At 43.5% G+C, this 17,474-nt stretch overlaps 1 protein-coding gene across 14 annotated transcripts in view; it reads left to right on the top strand.

The window, feature by feature from the left end:
* NFIA (nuclear factor I A) overlaps positions 1 to 17,474 on the top strand; it is a 254,670-nt gene that overhangs the window by 222,344 nt on the left and 14,852 nt on the right. For 12 of the 14 annotated variants that reach the window (XM_075759229.1, XM_075759230.1, XM_075759238.1 and 9 more), the window contains one exon: positions 2,322 to 2,413. The exons of the other annotated variants lie outside the window; for them this stretch is intronic. In XM_075759229.1, coding sequence (XP_075615344.1) covers positions 2,322 to 2,413 — 92 coding nt within the window. The remainder of the gene's footprint in view (positions 1 to 2,321; positions 2,414 to 17,474) is intronic. 14 annotated transcript variants of the gene reach the window in all.

Raw genomic sequence — 17,474 nt, 5'->3', positions numbered from 1 at the left:
TTCTGATGGTTTCCCTTTGATTTTATACCAAATATCACAGCAAAAGTATCTGCCAACAGGGAACTGTAAACAAGATCTTGAGTTCCTTTCCTTCTGAGTGGAACTTACCTGCTCCAAGGCATTAAATGGCCTCTCCACTCATTCTGCTTCCTTAAAAGTAGACCAGAAGAACCAAACAACATATGTTTGAATTTTGAGCTTTAACTTAATTTTCCCCACTGCAGAAGGATTTTTGTATTCTTGCACAACATAGGGTTCAGTAGTTAGTTAGAAAAAACACAACCTCACTATAAAACAGTACAGAAGAATCTTAATCCATGGCACTAGCAACATAGATAGACCCTTTGCAAATTTTTGTCTTCTTTGAATTACTAAGCAAATTAACATGGTAAAAAGGCATGGAGAAATCTCACCAAATCCACTCAGTTCATTTCTTCTTTGATTTCCAGATACGAATAACAACCAGTGTACCTGTTCCTACTCTAATACGCAAGCTGCACTGCAATTTGCAAAATAATCTCAGAAAGATGAATTCGTGCACTGAAAAATGCCTTTAAAATTTTGTGAAGGAAAGGCGTTCCTTGCATGATTTTTGCAAGTGCTAGCAAAGCATTAGCTTTTTGGAGAGAAAAGCTCACCTCACCAGAAACAACTGGGAAGAATTCATTCTTAGAAGTCAGGACTGCCCTATCTTCGCTCAGATCAGTAAGAAATTAAGATCTGCAGTTCCTGGGGTGATTTCAGGGGAATGCTCTTTGAGCAAGTGAAGCAGTCTGATGTCATTGTAAGAATCAGGAGGCATCACGAGACGTTTGTGAGACTTGGGTAGAGAGAAGAGGGAAGGATGCAGTTCTGCATGCTCATAGACCTAGGAACTCCTCGCCAAAGGGTTTTGTGGTAGCAAAACGTTTACATGGGTTCAAGGGCAGATTGGGCATTCATCAGTGAGAAATCCCTTGCGGGCCATTAAATACAGGGAGTCCCTGAGCTGAAAATAATCAGAGGGTGGAAAAGAATATGGGAAAGTAAATGTGTGACCTGTTTGTTTTGACTCTTCCCTGTGCATCTGCATATGGCCCTGTAAGAGAAAGGACGAGATGGAGCATTGGTTTGATTCAGTACAGTCTTAAACCAAAGGCTCCTCCAATGTGATCAATGCCTTTTCACCAAACACTTTGCCTTCAGAAAGGCAACAGGCTTTCATCTCCACAGACAACTCAGTGTCTTCTCCGACTCTTAACTTGCTTTAGTTTTTTGTAACATTGAGGCCTGAACATTATATTTAGCCTGAGTGGAATTTGGCAAGTAACTTTCCGTTTAACATTGTTTTTTGTCTCTTCATTGGATAGTTAGATTGTCTGGGGATTTTATTCAGCAGAATGCATTCCCATAAATATATTTAAAATAGACAGAATCACTGTTTGTATTAAGGCGCCTATTTGGGTTATTAGAATTTAGATCTGAACATGCAAAAAAACTGGAGAAGGGAGAAGACTGCATGGGGAATTTTCAAAGGAGAGGAGGACTGAAAATGCATTGAAAGCTTTTGGATGTGGAAGTACGTGGCATTGTGGACAGTTGCAGTAGAGAATATAATGCAACAATAAAATCATTAAAGTACTTCAAGTTTGGAAGTAATCTGGGTTCTTGGCTTGCATTGCATTTAATAGCTTTACATTTATGGGAGCCATTCCAGTTTTTAAAGGCAGCTTCAGCCTTCAGACTGATTGCACTTACCACCCCAGTGAAACTGCAACCCATTAATTTTTTACCGAAAGGATCTTCCTAGTTTGTCAAACACATCAAGTGAACATTTTAGAGAGTGCAGACCACAGCAGTATGAAAACCAAAACTTCATACTGAGAGAGAAGGTTGGATTAGCATGAAATAAGGGTCCGATTCTGTTAATAAGCGCTTCAGTGAATTCACTGCTATACAAAACCCCATTAAAACCGGAGATACCGCATATCCAAGTGAAAAGAGTCGGGCCGTCCCAGCACCTACAGCAGTCTCTCGTGCTGTCCCCCACGCGGGACGGGGGCCCACGCAGGTGACCCCAGCCCACTTGTCCCCAGCGCACGTCAGTGCCGCCCTGCCTGGCAAGGAGCCCTTCCCTGGCCACCCTCTCCCCTACGTGTTTATACCCCGTCATTAAGACCAAACCTTTCCAGTGTCTAAACCCAAACTCTCGCTCTCTAAAACGTTTGCACATTTCTATGTTAAACATCTGCTTAGGTGGCTCTGAGACAAGTGTGTTTTTGGTGTTGTTCGTGTGCAATCTAGTGCCGCTTCCTCAACGCATGTGTCCCTTCCCTTCACAGCCTACTCGACACCCAGCACCTCCCCCGCAAACCGGTTCGTCAGTGTTGGACCACGGGATCCAAGCTTTGTAAATATTCCTCAACAGACTCAGGTGGGCCGCTTTCGACTTCTCTGTATGCCTGCAGCCTCTTCTTCTTCTTCAGTGTACTCTAACGTGTCCCCGCGGAGCCAGCTGCATTGCCGCTCTCACTTCACCCACATGGTCTCAGTAACTACAGTGAAATGTCACTTGCAGTTTGTTTGTCTGTTGTGTTTTTTGTTTTGGTTTTGGTTTTGGTTTTTTTTTTTTTGGGCTTATGTAGTAATAACGCCGCTTTCGTAACTGGAAAGATCTCTCTTGCTTTCTGAGATACTGGCTTCTACTGCACGAGTTTTTTCCACTAGGATTTTTTGCTCCAACCTGTTCCCTAGGCAGTGCATTGAATTGCGTATGCAAAAGGAGCTCAGAGAGACCCACCAGGTAACAGGGCACCTTAGTTCCTCCACCAGATACAACTGGAGACTGCTCCAATGACTTCCATGTTAAAAAAAAAAAAATAGCCTTGAATTCCTGGTTGGCCGTTTGCATGGTGGGCTTTGAGCAAGCAGGAGGTTTTGTAATTGCGAGCACATCTGTTTCCTTACACAAAGAGAAAGAAGTCCAGTTGAGGCAGGCCTATAAAGCTGGGTTAACTGAATTCATAGTCCTGCTATGGTCAAATCAGAAGCTCGAGTAAACATTTGTGTTTCTTTAGGAGAAGGACGAGGTTTAAATGTGCTTTTTCCAAGCTGTATCAAATTCCCAGGGTCGATTAAGAAAATAGTTGTTGGCAGTTTTGTTAGCAGCTAATTTGAGCCAGATGTTGAAAAAATTAAGTCTGTGCTTAATATCACGTTATCATGGGGGGAGAAGGTATAAAAAAGTGAGCAGAACTAGTGCTTTAGGACAACTGTAGTTTGTAGTTTTAAGTGATTGCTTGACTGCGTTACGATTCTTTCAAAGGTCAACAGCAAGAAATATTTGTCATTTTGTTTTGAGCTGGTTGTGATGATTAAAAAGTAATAATTCAAAGAGCTAGCAAATTGGGGAGTACTACTCTTAGCTCTTGTGAGTTCTTTCAAATCGTTCATATGCATCTGAATAGTTAGTGTACAGACTAATGGCTGTCCCGTGCCACAGTCCAGTATATGCACGAAGACAGACTCCTCGTTGCGATGGCTTCAGTACCTATGCTGTCAATGAAACACAAGTCACTTGTTACCAAAGATTTTCAGTTTACAGGGCTACAGCCAGGTGCCTGTGAACACAATGTGTTTTCTTGCTATCTGTTCTTTGTGTACAATTTGTTAGGGGCTTTAGTTTATAGCTCTGTCGACAGCACAGGTTAAACTACATCGAATCTCAAACCTTCTCTGCATTAAATAGGGTCACAGAAAGTACACCAGCAGTGCAGAGCAGGGTGTTAACCCCTCGGGTTCTGATTTTTTTTTCATGCCTTCCCAAAACGCAGCCTGCACCCCACTTTTCAGGCCTCTTCCTTTATTCAATTCGTGTACGTGACAAGTTTTCATGCGCCTTCACATTTAAATCTTATTTCTCCAGTCATTTTTAGAAACAACTGGAATAGAGAGAAATACATTCAAATTGGGAAACAGGAATGCTGAGGTACACTGTTAAAGTCCTTAAGCATTTGGTCTTTTCCTTCAGAGCTCAGGAAACTTGAAACCCTTTGGAGAATGCTACTTACCTTTTCCAGAAGACTTGAAAAACTACTAGTTGGTAAATTGATTATGTAGTAAGACACAACAGTATTAAGTCTCCAAAATATTTTAACCTTATTTGCATCCTGCAGCCTAGGTTTCCCAGAGAAGTTTGTTGACTGTAAACTTTTATCCTCCTTATTTATGACTTAAATCATTTTGAAGTGCACCAGCCTTACTTTAAGTGCTTCTATGTAATGCAGTATAGTGAATAACAATGCTGTACAGTGAAAAACAATACTCAAGCACAGCTTTCAATTAAAGTCAAACATGCTGCAGTGGGTAGGGAGACTGACTTCCAGGCTCTGACTCCGGCTGCATCTCCGTGCTTCTATACATCATTACACCACCACAACCCACTTGATACTAAATATATAATTTATCAGCAAAACTCACTACTTATTCATGAAACAACTCTGAAGTTGACTGTGTTTTAAATCAGGGAAGTGAAGTAAAAATACTAGCTGCAATGATTTGGGATTTACTTAGCGTTTTTCTAAACAAAGACATGCTTTTGTACTCTTTTTGCAAGGCATTAGCATATAGGACAATCATGATATTTTCAAAATGAAAATATAAAAACACGCAGGACTATGTTATTAAAAGCAGCTGGGGTGGCTGTTTTCCATCAGGATTTTTATAGTAAGTTCAGAGTCAGCCTAAGATATGGGTCCTGAGGACCACTAACTGTCAGGCCACACAGCTCCCTTGGACAAGAGGAAGTGGCAAATGCTCAGAGCTTCTGAAAGTCAAGCTTAAATATAAGGGTTAAGCAACTCTTTACTGCTGGATCAGCAAAATAAAAATGAAGACCATATCTGAACGTCTGCTTTTTGAAAATTACGGTCCAGCTACAAGCTATAAGAAAACATTATGGTCAGCTTTTTGGTGGCTCTGATTTTCCCTTCCAATTGGTGGGTCATTTGAGTTATGCATCATTGTTATTAGTCTTAAAATGCTGCAAAAGTGAGTCTGTGCACAGGGATGCAACAGCACCGTTCAGCAGAAGTGGCATTTCCCATACATGGGCATTCACAGGCTTTCACAGAACATTGGAATAAAATCGCAGACAAATGTACAACATTGGCATGGCTGGGTTTGAGCAAGGATCATTCTGTCCTGGGCTGTTTTTAAACAACCAAAACCAGTACATGCCTTTCTTAATGGGCATTATAAAAATTAGCAGTAAACATTTCCATTAGCAGTATGTTCTAATTTATGTCATATTGCTTCAAATATAATTCCCTTAAAGGAATTTTATATAATTTATATAATATTTTATTTAGAAAAAGGCCATCTTCCTGTGTCAACAAAGGTTGTAGCAGGAGGACAACTCCACGACAGAAGAGACCAGGAAATAAACTGACGTAAGTCAGTAGTTCTGATTCAGTAACAAAGGCCCCAAAAGGGCTGTTGGCTTTGTCTGGTTTTAGCAGCCTCAAAACTTTTCAGTTGGTTTGTTTTTTCAGACACTGCCTCTGCTTACGCCATCCATCACTCTGCCACTCCAGTGGCTCACTGCATAATTGTCCTATCTGGGGGGTTATTTGAATCTAAATTTCTGTTTGAGCTATTAGAAGAAACACTTGACTTGGCATCCTCTGTATATGTTGACAAAAAGGCACAGGTGTTGTAACCTTTGCTTGATAAATCATTTACTTTTGCTACTTGACTCACAAGCAATATGGGGGCATCGGCTTTTTAACTGCCTTTTCCATATGCAAATCAGAAATACAGTATGCCTGGGGTTCACAGTCTTTAATTTCAAAAGCAAGCTGGTCTAGATGCCTCATGACTAAGTAATAGATATGTCTCTTGTATTGCCAAGGACTTGTAATAAGGAGAGTGGCACAGGAATGGGAAAGTACCATCACATTAATTAGGCACTAGCCTATCAGTAGCAGCAACACTAATAAAGAATAAAAGGTTCTGAGTTTTGGGTAGGGTTTTTTTATCCTAACCAAGCGATAAAAGTAATTGTGAAACACAGGATGTGTGCTCAGAGTATGTGCAGCTGGTAACGCTAAACTAGCAACCTGCTCTTTGTGACCAGAGTCTGCGTTGTCACTCGCTGCTCTAAACAGCGTTCGCTGATCTCTAATGCCCTCGCTTTGCTCTGTAGTGCAGAATTCCTTTGGGGATCATAAGTATTCCATGTGCTGCAGCTCCACTTCACACTAAACATTGTTTACTAGGCTGAGTCCTGTCTGCCACCTACTTACCCTACTTGTACTTTGGATGCTAAAAACAGCTCCTGAGCAACACATGCCGGCTCCATCTAATCACTCCTACCTGCCAGCAGCCCGTGTGCCTTGCACAGGAAGGTTACGAGGATACACAGAACAGAAACTGCCTCCCACCACAGGCACCTAGGCAGAACATCAACTGCTTTACCACCTGTGAGAAACTAAATGGTGGTCTTCTCTGCTTAAGAGAAAGTGTATCATACTCCCTCTTGACCAGCTCTCTAATGTAAATATGCTTTATATCAGATCCATCCCAGTTAGTTTCTAAAACTTAGTTAAGCGCAAAACCAAACGGTTATTCCCTTACCTTTCTCTAAGAAAAGATAAAACTATTTTCTAGAAGAACAGAAGTAGAAGCTCTTCCTGCTTCTGCCTTTGCACAATCCCAAAGTTACAGTCAGTAAGCCAAGGGTAGTGAGCCAAGGTCTCGTCCTTTCACACTTTCCCTGGTGGGGCCCTAGAGCCACCCAGCTACAACGGTGCCGAAGATAGAGCTCGTCCTTTATAATGCAAAACAACCGAAACAAAAAGCCCATAACTTACCTAGCACCCCACAATAAAGTATAAGAAGAAGCTCCAGAATCAAACAAACAGGTTTATCTAGGCAGCAAAATGACCGATATGAACACCAGCAAGCTCCGAAGCACAGCCATGTGCTGGGTACCAGCCTTGTAAAGACCAGGTACAACAATGCACGCTGTGAAACACATCTATAAAAGAGTAACGCTGCCCTAGAGTAGGTTGGGGGGGCAAATTACTGAAATTTAGCAAAATGTTTATAGTATAAGGAAATTGCTAACTTCTTTAGATCTACTTCTGTTCACTGCCTTTCGTGAGTTAGACAGTGGTATCTTTGTAGCTTCTTCTTTTAGGCTTTTATTTATCTCTGAAAAACCACCTTATGCCTCAGGTGCATATACAAACCTAATTGTACAATTACTTTCTTTTCAGGAGACAAGGGAAAGACTATTTTACTTCCCCACAATCCTTTTAGAAAGCAAACTTGCAACCTGCAATTTTTCACTGGCAGCACTTTAGAACAAAGGGCATGAGAAAAAAAATGAGCTTTATGCTGTGTCCCGTAGGTTAGCAGATGTGAGCTCTGTCAGACAAGGGAGGGAGGCAAATTCCGGAGTAGATGGTCCTTCTGTGATAACAGCCAGTCACTGCTGCCTCGACACTTAATTCGGAGGAATGTAGTGCAGGTGATGCCCTTCGCCGAGGCCGGAGGCGGCACAGGCAGGGGGGAGGCAGGGAAGCAGTCTCGCAGGTAGCAAGGCCCAAAAGTGTATAGGATTCATAGATCAAAGTCAGCACCTTGAGTAGGAAGCTAATGCAGTTCCTCCAGAGCTATCGCTCCTGCAGCTGAAACTGCGTAGCTGTTTTGTGCCCAGGTTCCATTGCCACCCTATGGAAGAAAGAAACCAGTGCACACATTTTTCTTTTGACAAATAAAACATGTGCCTCGCTTCACGGGGATTTTCCTTTTTTGCTTCTCCCCGAACCTCTGCCACAGTGCCCTGCCCTTTGCACCACCAGAAAGGGACACAGAGCTGCCAGGCTCGTGCGCAGCTCGTGTTGATGTGCTTTATGAAGGAGTACCTCAAGCTGCCCGTCCTCTTCTGCCTCTGCACCCTTCTCTCTTTCTCCCAGCACCCAGGAATTGCTCTGGTCAGACAGGCAGTGCCTGCTGGCCCTGGGGAGGAAGGGTAGGGTCAGAATGACCCGGTATCGCTGCAGCATGCTAACAGCTGAGCCACCGCTTCACTTCGCAGAGCAGTTCATGGTCAAAATATGTGTACGGGGTGCGTGTGGCTTGTACATTGCAGTGGACGTGCAGAGAACATGAGAGGCTGCAGGAACAAGATCAGGCCTTTTATTTTGGGGGTTCTGAGCTGAACTATTTATAAGCCAGGTCAGCGCTACTTGTTGCTTGGGTGACTGTTCCTCCCCAGGATAAGAATACTTACCCTCCAGGCTAAACGCACCACTTGTGTGTGAGCATGAATGAAGATGAAGAACACTCATTTAGAAGCATTTGTTCAAATCAGTTCAGCCCCTTGAGAGCTACATATTCCATAAAGTAACCTCCCTCAGCCAGCATGCATGGCTTTGGAAGGAACTTAAGCTGCAAAACACTTTTAAGCAGAGATTTGACTGCCCCTTTCCCTCTCCTGGCCCAGAGCAGCAAATGTACTGGCAGGTTCAGAACATCATTTAAATGCAGGAATATCGTCTCTCCTGGGTAAAGAACAGAAATCTGCAGAGACTAGATACAAAAACCACAGTTTTGGGGTATGGGATGTCGACTTTCTAGAGCTGCAGAAGTTAGAGGGGTCACTCTCCTTCCAAACCCGGCAGGAATCTATGGGCTTTCCCATATTGGCAGTGGGAAGCGAGGGCTGCTCTCCTCCGACCTGGAGCAGAGTTACACAGTGCCCAAAGTGCCATCTGAATTTTAGATTGCTCCTGAGCGTATGTGGGCCCTATACCCTCATGGATCGCTTTCCTACTAGAGATTTGCAATACATATAAGAAATGAGAGACCCAAAACAGATGGGAGGCGGAACCATAGTGAACAGCTGAGTGTGTGAAAAAGAGTACAGTGTATATGTGACCACTTAATTTATAGTAATTGCCTGGGCTGAAGGGCGCTGAAGAAGGATGGGCTCTTGTGGACTTGAACGCTATTAATGACCACTGAAAGTTTTGATTCCTGAGCGAAAAATATCTTGCTACAGAACCAGTGGCACCAAGCTACTGATATGTGACCTGAATGTTGGTGCTGTCTTTCATCTTCCACCCAGGAAGCAGCTAGACTGGCCTGATCTCGCAGGTAGCCTGGAGATGGCTCTAAAAACGTAGTGTAAGTCTAGGGAGCGCATGCATAGAAAATGCAGTGTCAATCTCTATCAAGCATCAGCAGGTCTCAGCCCCTGGGAAGCTGAGAGATTTCAGATCCTGCCTTTGCTTTGTGTTTGGCCATATTAAACTTGCTCTTCTCTTTTGTTGAAATTAGTCAAGGAAATGTTGGCTGAATCCTTCACTGAGCTAAAATTGCTATGGTTCCACCATGATGGGAGCAAAGAGCCCGCATGCGGTCGTGGTGCTCTTGATGTGCCCCTGATCACATAATAGCTCCATAGCCACACGTCCCCAGTGCAGCATGAATGTGAACATCCTGCTCTGATCACAGTTGCTAATGACAGTCCAGAGTCTTCTCTACAGAGAGGAGATTCAAAGGTGACCAGAAATCAGGGGCACTCCCCATCTCCCATTGCCTTCACTGTTCAGCGCACTGCACAAAGCCCATTTAATTGAGCTTTCGCGTAGAGGGGCGGTATGAAATTCCGCTCTCAGATCAGTTCTTAAAAAGCAGCAGAGAACAGTATACCTCAAGAAGAAAGCACGTATTGCATTATAAAGGTAAAGATTCATAGAAAACTTCCCAGTACCATCATGTGGCCTTATCTTCAAAGTCGGTTGGAGCCAAATCAGTCCAGAAGTGCCTGGGTTAGTCCTCGGCAGGGGGGATCCTTTTTCCTGAGCTTTTTCTTCCTCCTCCTTGCAGGCTCCAGTGAGCAGTTCTGACTTTTTTTTTGGAAACGAACACTAAGCATCCTATTTCCAATAGATAGAGCATACAATTATTTACAATGGACATAGACAAATTTCCCAAACTAAGCAATTAAACTTATTGCATTTTTTTCTCCTGCCTTACAATAAACAGGAAGCCTGTGCGTAAGGCACCCTTTCTGGGGGTTTTATGGCCATTACTTATGCTCCACAGTAGGGGAGAAGAGAGAGAAGAAGTAAGTGTGGGCCTGGTGGGAAGAGTTGGCAAATGCAGAAATATGATGAATGAGCTGGAGAGATTTAATTTCTTACTAAATTCTCTACAAGCTGTGTAACCTTTCTTTAGCTAAACAATTACTCTAAAAGGCAATGATTTTCTGCGTTTTCATTGAAAAGTCTTCATAATAACAATGGCCTATGTTCTCCTTCTTGAAGAACTTCTGCCAAAAAGCAGTTTTCTTTTTTCCATTCAGCAGGAAACTTTCTTTTATTTTTATTTTTTCAATCTCATATTCCCCGCTAACATGGATTTACAAGGCCTACCACTTACTGCATGGGGCTGGGAAGAAGCTTCCCCTCAGGCCAAATCATTTTGGTCCGTCTCCTTCATAGGGATTCTTGCATCTTCCTCCCATGAGGAGTGCAGCCACTGTCAAGAAACGTAATACCAGACCCAAGCGACCATTTAATCTGACAAAACGTGACAGTTCCTATGTTCACAGGTACAGAGTACACAGGAGGGGACTCCCAGATTTGTGTTTCAGTGGACAAGCTGCAGCTCATGCTGCTGTTGTGGTGGCCACAGCTGAGATGGGGAGCAGGTACTGGCTTTGGTGTGGTGGGGAGAGAGTCGTCAGGTCTTTAAATTCATCAGCCACGCTGCCGATGTGATTAAATGAGAGTGGGTGCGGATTCTCGCTGACCCACAGGGTCCTGGGAGCAACTGGAGCATTGTAAGGACTCTGGATAGTGTAAGGACTTTGGAGATACAGCATGGGCACAGCACTTTCCTGCTGCAGAGCTGCACATTTGTTCAGATACACCCATGCATACGTACACACACACGCACACAAATCAAACAAGTATAAGGCAAGATCATAGTTATGTACCTCTTACTGCTTTTACTTGGCTTGGCCGATTTCCTGGCCACCCCATGCCCGCCCCCAACCACCATTGCAGATAATGCTGTATTGGATTAGTCTGCCTCACTGCTGCATCAGGTCCCAGATCGATTTATTGACTCTGTCAGAGTGGCTAGTACAGTAATTGTTACAAGAGCAGAATAGAAAGCAAGAATGTGTCCGCATAAAATATAAAAATGACGTTTTGTTCGTTCTTTCCTCCTTTGCCCAGTAGATCTTTATGTGTTTACACAGTGGAGAGCACTTTACTTAAGTTAATCAGCTCCTTCTACATTATTAATTGTGACAGTTAGGGTGCTACATGGCAGCAAACGTATTATTGAAAACATTGATCTCACGCTCGTGGTGTGGACCTGAGGAGGTTTTGTATTCCTTCCCTTCTTTTGCAACTGCTTTAGGGTACTATCAAATCACATTTCCCTGACTGACAATACGCCATCGATACCATCGATTTCAGAGAGGGACAGAGAGATACACATGGGGAAGAAAGGAGTGAGCAGACGTTCAGCGTATTCTGTAGCCTTGGAGAGGGGTTGTTGGAAGTTGGTAATCACGATAATTACATGCCTGGCCTGATTTCTCTATTTTGTAAAGAGTAATAATTTAAGAGCTGAAGTTTCCTAAGTGTTGAAGATTTGCAGAGATGGCATGATGAGACCTTTTAAAATGCGTGTAGAATGTATACCCTTAACAAAAGACATACTGACTTTTTACAAGGGTTTTGGAAGTGTCTTTGAAAGACATTTCATGAAAGTTCAGCTTTCGCAGCTGATACCTATATGAGCTCCATAAATTCCACACAGCCTGACAAACTCCAGTAGGTGTCACATGTGACCTGGATGGAAAAGGTCAGCAGCTGAATTTATGGCTTTTGCATTTACTGGAACATTAAGATTTTTGCCAACTGCCATATATACTTTTTAACAATTCTGCAATCAAAGGATTAGGACCACAATCTACAATGAAGGTCAAAAATTAAAGGCCACAATCCCTACATCCTTCCCAATGGATAGGCATTAAGCTACCTCTGTTCTGAGAATCACCTTTGCTTAATGGCCTTAACACGGAGGTCAAGGAATAAATAAGCTCCAGAGGTCAACCTTGCAGAACAGACTACCTTGCTCCGAAATTTAATACGAAGTTCCATAAGTAGGGATGAAAAGATGAGAAGCCATTTCTTACCAGAGGGGAACTCTCCAGCTGGCAGCAGATTTCATGTTCCTGAGACACTGAGCATCACCTGCCCTAGTGCTGGACCATCCCAGACAAATGTGAATAGCATACAGGGGAAGGATTGGGGCTTCAACAGAAATACAGCAAAATGACTGCAATTTCGTTAAAATCTGTTTATATTTTAAATTTGACAAACGTGTCTGTTCTTAGTAAGGATTACTAACAGCATGTCAAGTTGAAGCTTTCAAACTTCACCTGGTTTTAGTTCAGAACAACAAAAGGTATCATTTTGTTTTAGGCATTTGTTTTTATAGTATATTCTACTTGAACAGAGGTAGAACTGGAAAAGTATAATCCAAAACCAGGATACTTTTAAAAAGAAAAAATCTAATATTAACAAATCAAGAGGATATGCATGAACATATCTTGTAAGCTTGACTATGTAGCCTTTAGTTCCTTTGGTTATTAATACTCAATTTTGAAAACAGTACTGACACTAAAATCATAGTATTTTCAGGCATATTCATTTGCAAGACCCAACTCTTACATCATCTATACAAATACCAGTTGTTACACATGAAGAGATGTGGCTAAATACATTTCAGAAGCCAATGAAATGTAATTTTCATTATGAGATATGAGTAACAAAAAGCACTACCAATAAAATGCAGCCACCTTTCAGGCTGAAGACAATAATTTCTGCATTGCTTGGAGCAGCTTTATACAACTTTTGTGCTTTTGCTATACCTACATCTTTTTAAATATGCCAACAGAAAAGGTATCTTTTTTAAAAAAAGGTGATAAAGTTAGATATGAAGTTGCATGTAGGGTTGGGGTTTTTTCATCCTTGCATGTGCTAAACAATGAGATTTGAGATTTTGCAGGAACCATTTTACACATAATGTTCCTTCATTAACTTTTTTTTTCTTTAAGGATTTTCTTGTAGTCTCTTGGGTTAAAGATGGTGTCTGTGAATCTGTGGTATTGGACCTGACTGTACATTCATTGAAGTTGACAAGAGTAGGAGATGGAAGATTTGTTGGCAGGAGTTTGTTTTAGAAATACAATAATATTTTTGTTTAATTATGCTTGTATTTTGCTTATAGCTATGCATAGTAGAGTAAATCTAGTCTTTTTCAAAGAAGATAAATGTTAAAATTCACATTTTCTTTATGGGGAGGGCTTGCAGTGCGGTCATCGTGTATCTCTAGAGTTTTTCTTTTGTGGCTACAGGTATTACCTCTCAGTGACTCCAAAGCAACCTTCTTTGATGTAGAGATGGGGTTAGTTTTTGGGTTTTCCCAATTTACTGGTCTTGCAGGCTAAATCTGAAAGTATAGGCCAGGCTGTGTTCTGTCTGGTTCGTTCCTAGCAAGGGGGATTCCACTGGCTCTTTATAAACTCGTTGTCTTCTTCACAGTAGTAACAAGGGCAGAACTTGTCCCAGTAGTGGTATCTACTTTATCAGTCATGTTGATATTGCGTCAGTCAAAACGGAGTTCAGATTCTTCTCCTGGAGGCTTTACAGGAATATGAGGAGTAAAAGTAGTAACATTTAGGGAAAATGGAAGGAAGAAAAAAAAAAGATGGGGGAGACCTGTAATTCTCTGTGCAATGGAGCAGCTTACTTACTGAGTACAAAGAGCCACTTCTATACAGTCTTTTTTCAGAGAAAAGCCTCACATTCAGTGACTCATAAAAGCAAAGAGTCACCTTTTGATTTTAAGTTCAAGGTTTACATTAGTAATTTTGTCTGTTTTCTCTGTTAGTATTAATTAAATTGAGAGAGATTAATTAGTATTACTAAATTTGATCATTAGTAGTAATTCATTCTGCCTGCCATACTGCACAAATATGATGAAGCAGAAGTAACTAAATTGTTTAATTTCATCTCATTTAATGACTTTACACTCCACCAGGACTTTCACTGGCATCTCGCAATATGTGTGAAAATCACTCCACGCTAGGCCAAGACCCAACTCCCTTTAGCCAACCATGTCTAATACGTCCCTCCTCATCCAAAGGCCCATCATGGGCTGCGAAGGCTTTTCCCATTTCTCCATCAGAGAGATGGCTACCTGCAAAGGCTGGGTGTCTCTTCCTCACCCCGATGACCCAGCTCCTGTATCATCCCAACCCCAATGGCTCCCATGGAGCTGTACAGGATTCATCGGCCACCATGTCACCGGCCAGGGGCTCCCCATGGTGTAATAGGAGATGTCCCATTATCAATCCCCATGGCCACAGCACAGGCACGGTGCATGGCCTTCCACTTTTCCTAGAGCAGTTTGTTCAGTTTAGCAAGGTACAAAGCATCAGGAAAGATGCAGACATCAGAAGTTCTCATATTCAGGAGGGGTTTTTTGTTCGGCTCAGTGCCCCTCTCGGCTTTCTTTGTTTAAGGGGAGATTTGGAAAGGGGAGTTCACTGCTGAATTAATTCATTATTCCTCCAGCTCACTGTCTGCTTTCATTTTAAGGTCAATGTGGCAAGAACACCGGAGTTGCCTCTGTGCCCCTATTCCCCTTTGTTAATTTGGAGATCATTTTTGGTCTCCTTGCCCAAACCTAGGACTTGCCAAAACCCCAAGTCCTCTTCCCTTTCTGTGATCTCCAAACCCTGATCTTTCTCTGGCCACTTCTGAAAACGTGCTGTTGTCTCAGCCCCCTCATGCCGGAGTCCCCAGCTCCCTTGCAGTCCCTCCGTCCGTCTGTCCCTGCCCAATGTGCGCTGTTCCTGCTGCCCAATTCCTCTCCTGCACGTCCCGGCTCTCCGCCGACCCGTCCCCCCTTATTTTTTGCCCTGCTTTTTATCAGGCTGTGCACACTGCCTTTGCTCTCTCAGCAGAACCGCGGGGCTGCTCATTTGTCTGCTTCACCCACAGACATCCAGTGTGGGCAGAGACCAGGCGCTGCAGGCTTTGGGGGGCATTTTGGAGGGAGCGCTCGCTCTGCCCCCCCAGCTCAAGCTATTACCTCCTCTCACTTTCCTCTTGCCCTGTGTACTCTAAAGTGCTCTCAGGGCAGTCAAGAAAAGCAGCTGAAAACCACCTTTTGTACCCCAAACTCTGCAGAGTAAAGAGACGGAGCCTCTGCGGCAACTCGTTGGCAGAGCAGCCCGTCCCGCTGGAACCCCTCAGCCCCGCAGGCCCCTCACGTAGCTCCAGTTGCTCCGTTGCTCCTCGCCGGCACAGGACAGGGAGGAAGAGTCCCCGGGGGCAAACCCCCCGAGTGTGCGTGCATGTTGTGTGTGTGTGTGCGTGTGTGTGTGCACGCTCAGGCTGTCTCGCTGCAAATGGAGCTTGGGAGGCCCAGACTGGGGGTTGATTTTCTTTGGATGACTTTCCCCGATTGTCTAAAGCAATAAAAGTAGAGAAACTTTGGGGGAAATGGTGGTTGCGGGGAGATTATTTTTGCAGTCCTGGTGCAGGCAAAACTCCTGAGGCTTCAGGGGAGTTTTGCTTGCCTGAGGACGGCAGGAACTGGCTTAAATTGAATAAAACTGTAAGTACAGTATAGGGGACTGGGTAACAAGGAGTTCTGCAAAAGCAACAAAACCAGAGAGCACAATGAAGAATAGAGCGGGTTACGCCGCGGTGAAAGTATGTACTGGTTGTTATAACACCGTGCCTCTAGAATAAATTATGTCCCTTTAAAAAGTAATACTTTAACTGTGGAGCTATATAGAGACAATTAAGACGATATTGTTCTCCTCATTTCCCTCCACCCCCCCCTTCCTCCCTCTCTCTGCAGTAGCTCTGTGGAAACTTTTAATGCTGCAGCTTGAAACTTGGGCCTCTGGGTCTAAAATGCCTGAGAAAGCACTGCGGGCTCTAACTGTAAAACATTCCTTCGGCGGGCCCTGGAAACAGGGCGCGCTGGCGCAGGCGAAGTTCAGAGGGATCACATGTAAATGAGGGCTGGCTGCAGACTCCCGAGGAGCATTTTATTTCGCTTAAACCTGAACTTGAACTTGCAAACGCGTTGCCAGAGCTCGAGACAGGCAGACAGCGGCAGCGAGGGGCTGGGAGCCGGGGCTGCCGCCGGCCCCATGCACCCACCGTCAGGGATGGGGGGGTCCCCGTGCACCCACTGGCTTTGTGCCGTGTCCAGGGGCACAGGGAGGACAACGCGGGCACTGTGGTTTCAGGAGCGGGCTCACGGCGGTTCCCAAAAGGCTCGCTTTTTCCCTAGCAAAACGCTGGAAAGTCCCGTTGCAGCAGTGTGTCTGCCATCCCAGTTTCCATGGGAGTTCCCGGCGTGAACTCCAAGTCCCGATGCACACTTTTATTTTGCAAAGGGAAAGAAATAAGTGAGGTCGAACGTAAGAAATATTAAAGTGTTGCACTCTCTAGCAAATTTAACTTTGCTTCCAGTAGAGAAAAATACAGGGCTGTCTAAAAAGTGAGGCGTAAAGTGCAGGATTTAAAAAACCCTTCGCAGCATATTTACTTTCAAATTGCAATATTAAATGTAAACCGTGAGGCGGGTCTTAAAGTCGTCTTTTTGCTGCTTTGATAAAATGCGTGCTGCTATTTTCTCTTTCCCTTGCGAAAGGCCATGTCTGTACCAGGGGGGCAAGAGGTGCCGATGCCGGTGGGTGTCACCCAGGTGTGATGGCCGAGGTGGCCGCCGGCCGGGCCGCAGGCGTGAGGCGGCTTCCTCCCCCCCGCAGCTGTACTTGGCTGGTGGGTCATATTTTGGTCATTTCTGATTACTCCCGAACAATTTTGGCTGTGTTTATAGCAAAACTTTGAAAGGATGAATGGGCGAAAAAAATTCTTTTTGGCAGTAACTCAGGAAATATCTACAAAGATGTCCTTTCTGGAGCAAGATATTATTTCAGGGTTTGTGTTAGGATCATTTTTATTCTGTGACAGTGCATAAAGAGACCGGGACAGAGCAATGAGGTCTGGCATAGCTAAAATCCCTTCTGTGTGTGTGAGGTTATATAGTTTATCAATGCAGAAACCACCACAGGCTTTGAAAAGTAAACAGCTGGCTTGGGTCTGTGTGCTGCGCTTTGGAGTTGTCTGCTGGATTTAAATGGCTAGCCTGCGATTTTCGGATTGGGGCAAATTTATATATAGTTTTTCTTTTTAAACATGTCAAAAGGTTTTTGCAGCCATTTGTTTTCTTAGTTCCTTTATTTGTTACAATTTTCCTTTCTGTTTCATTTTGGTTTATTTTGCTTTTACAAACGTCTTCACTGCCACCAGCAAGTCTACAAATAAATAATATATTAAAAAAAAAAAAAAGTTTCTATCCCAGTCAGA

Source organism: Balearica regulorum, chromosome 8 (assembly GCF_011004875.1).
Source record: "Balearica regulorum gibbericeps isolate bBalReg1 chromosome 8, bBalReg1.pri, whole genome shotgun sequence".
In the NCBI taxonomy this organism is placed as follows: Eukaryota; Metazoa; Chordata; class Aves; order Gruiformes; family Gruidae; genus Balearica; species Balearica regulorum.
Note: the sequence above shows the minus strand (reverse complement) of the source record. Positions and strands in the feature narration are given on the sequence as shown.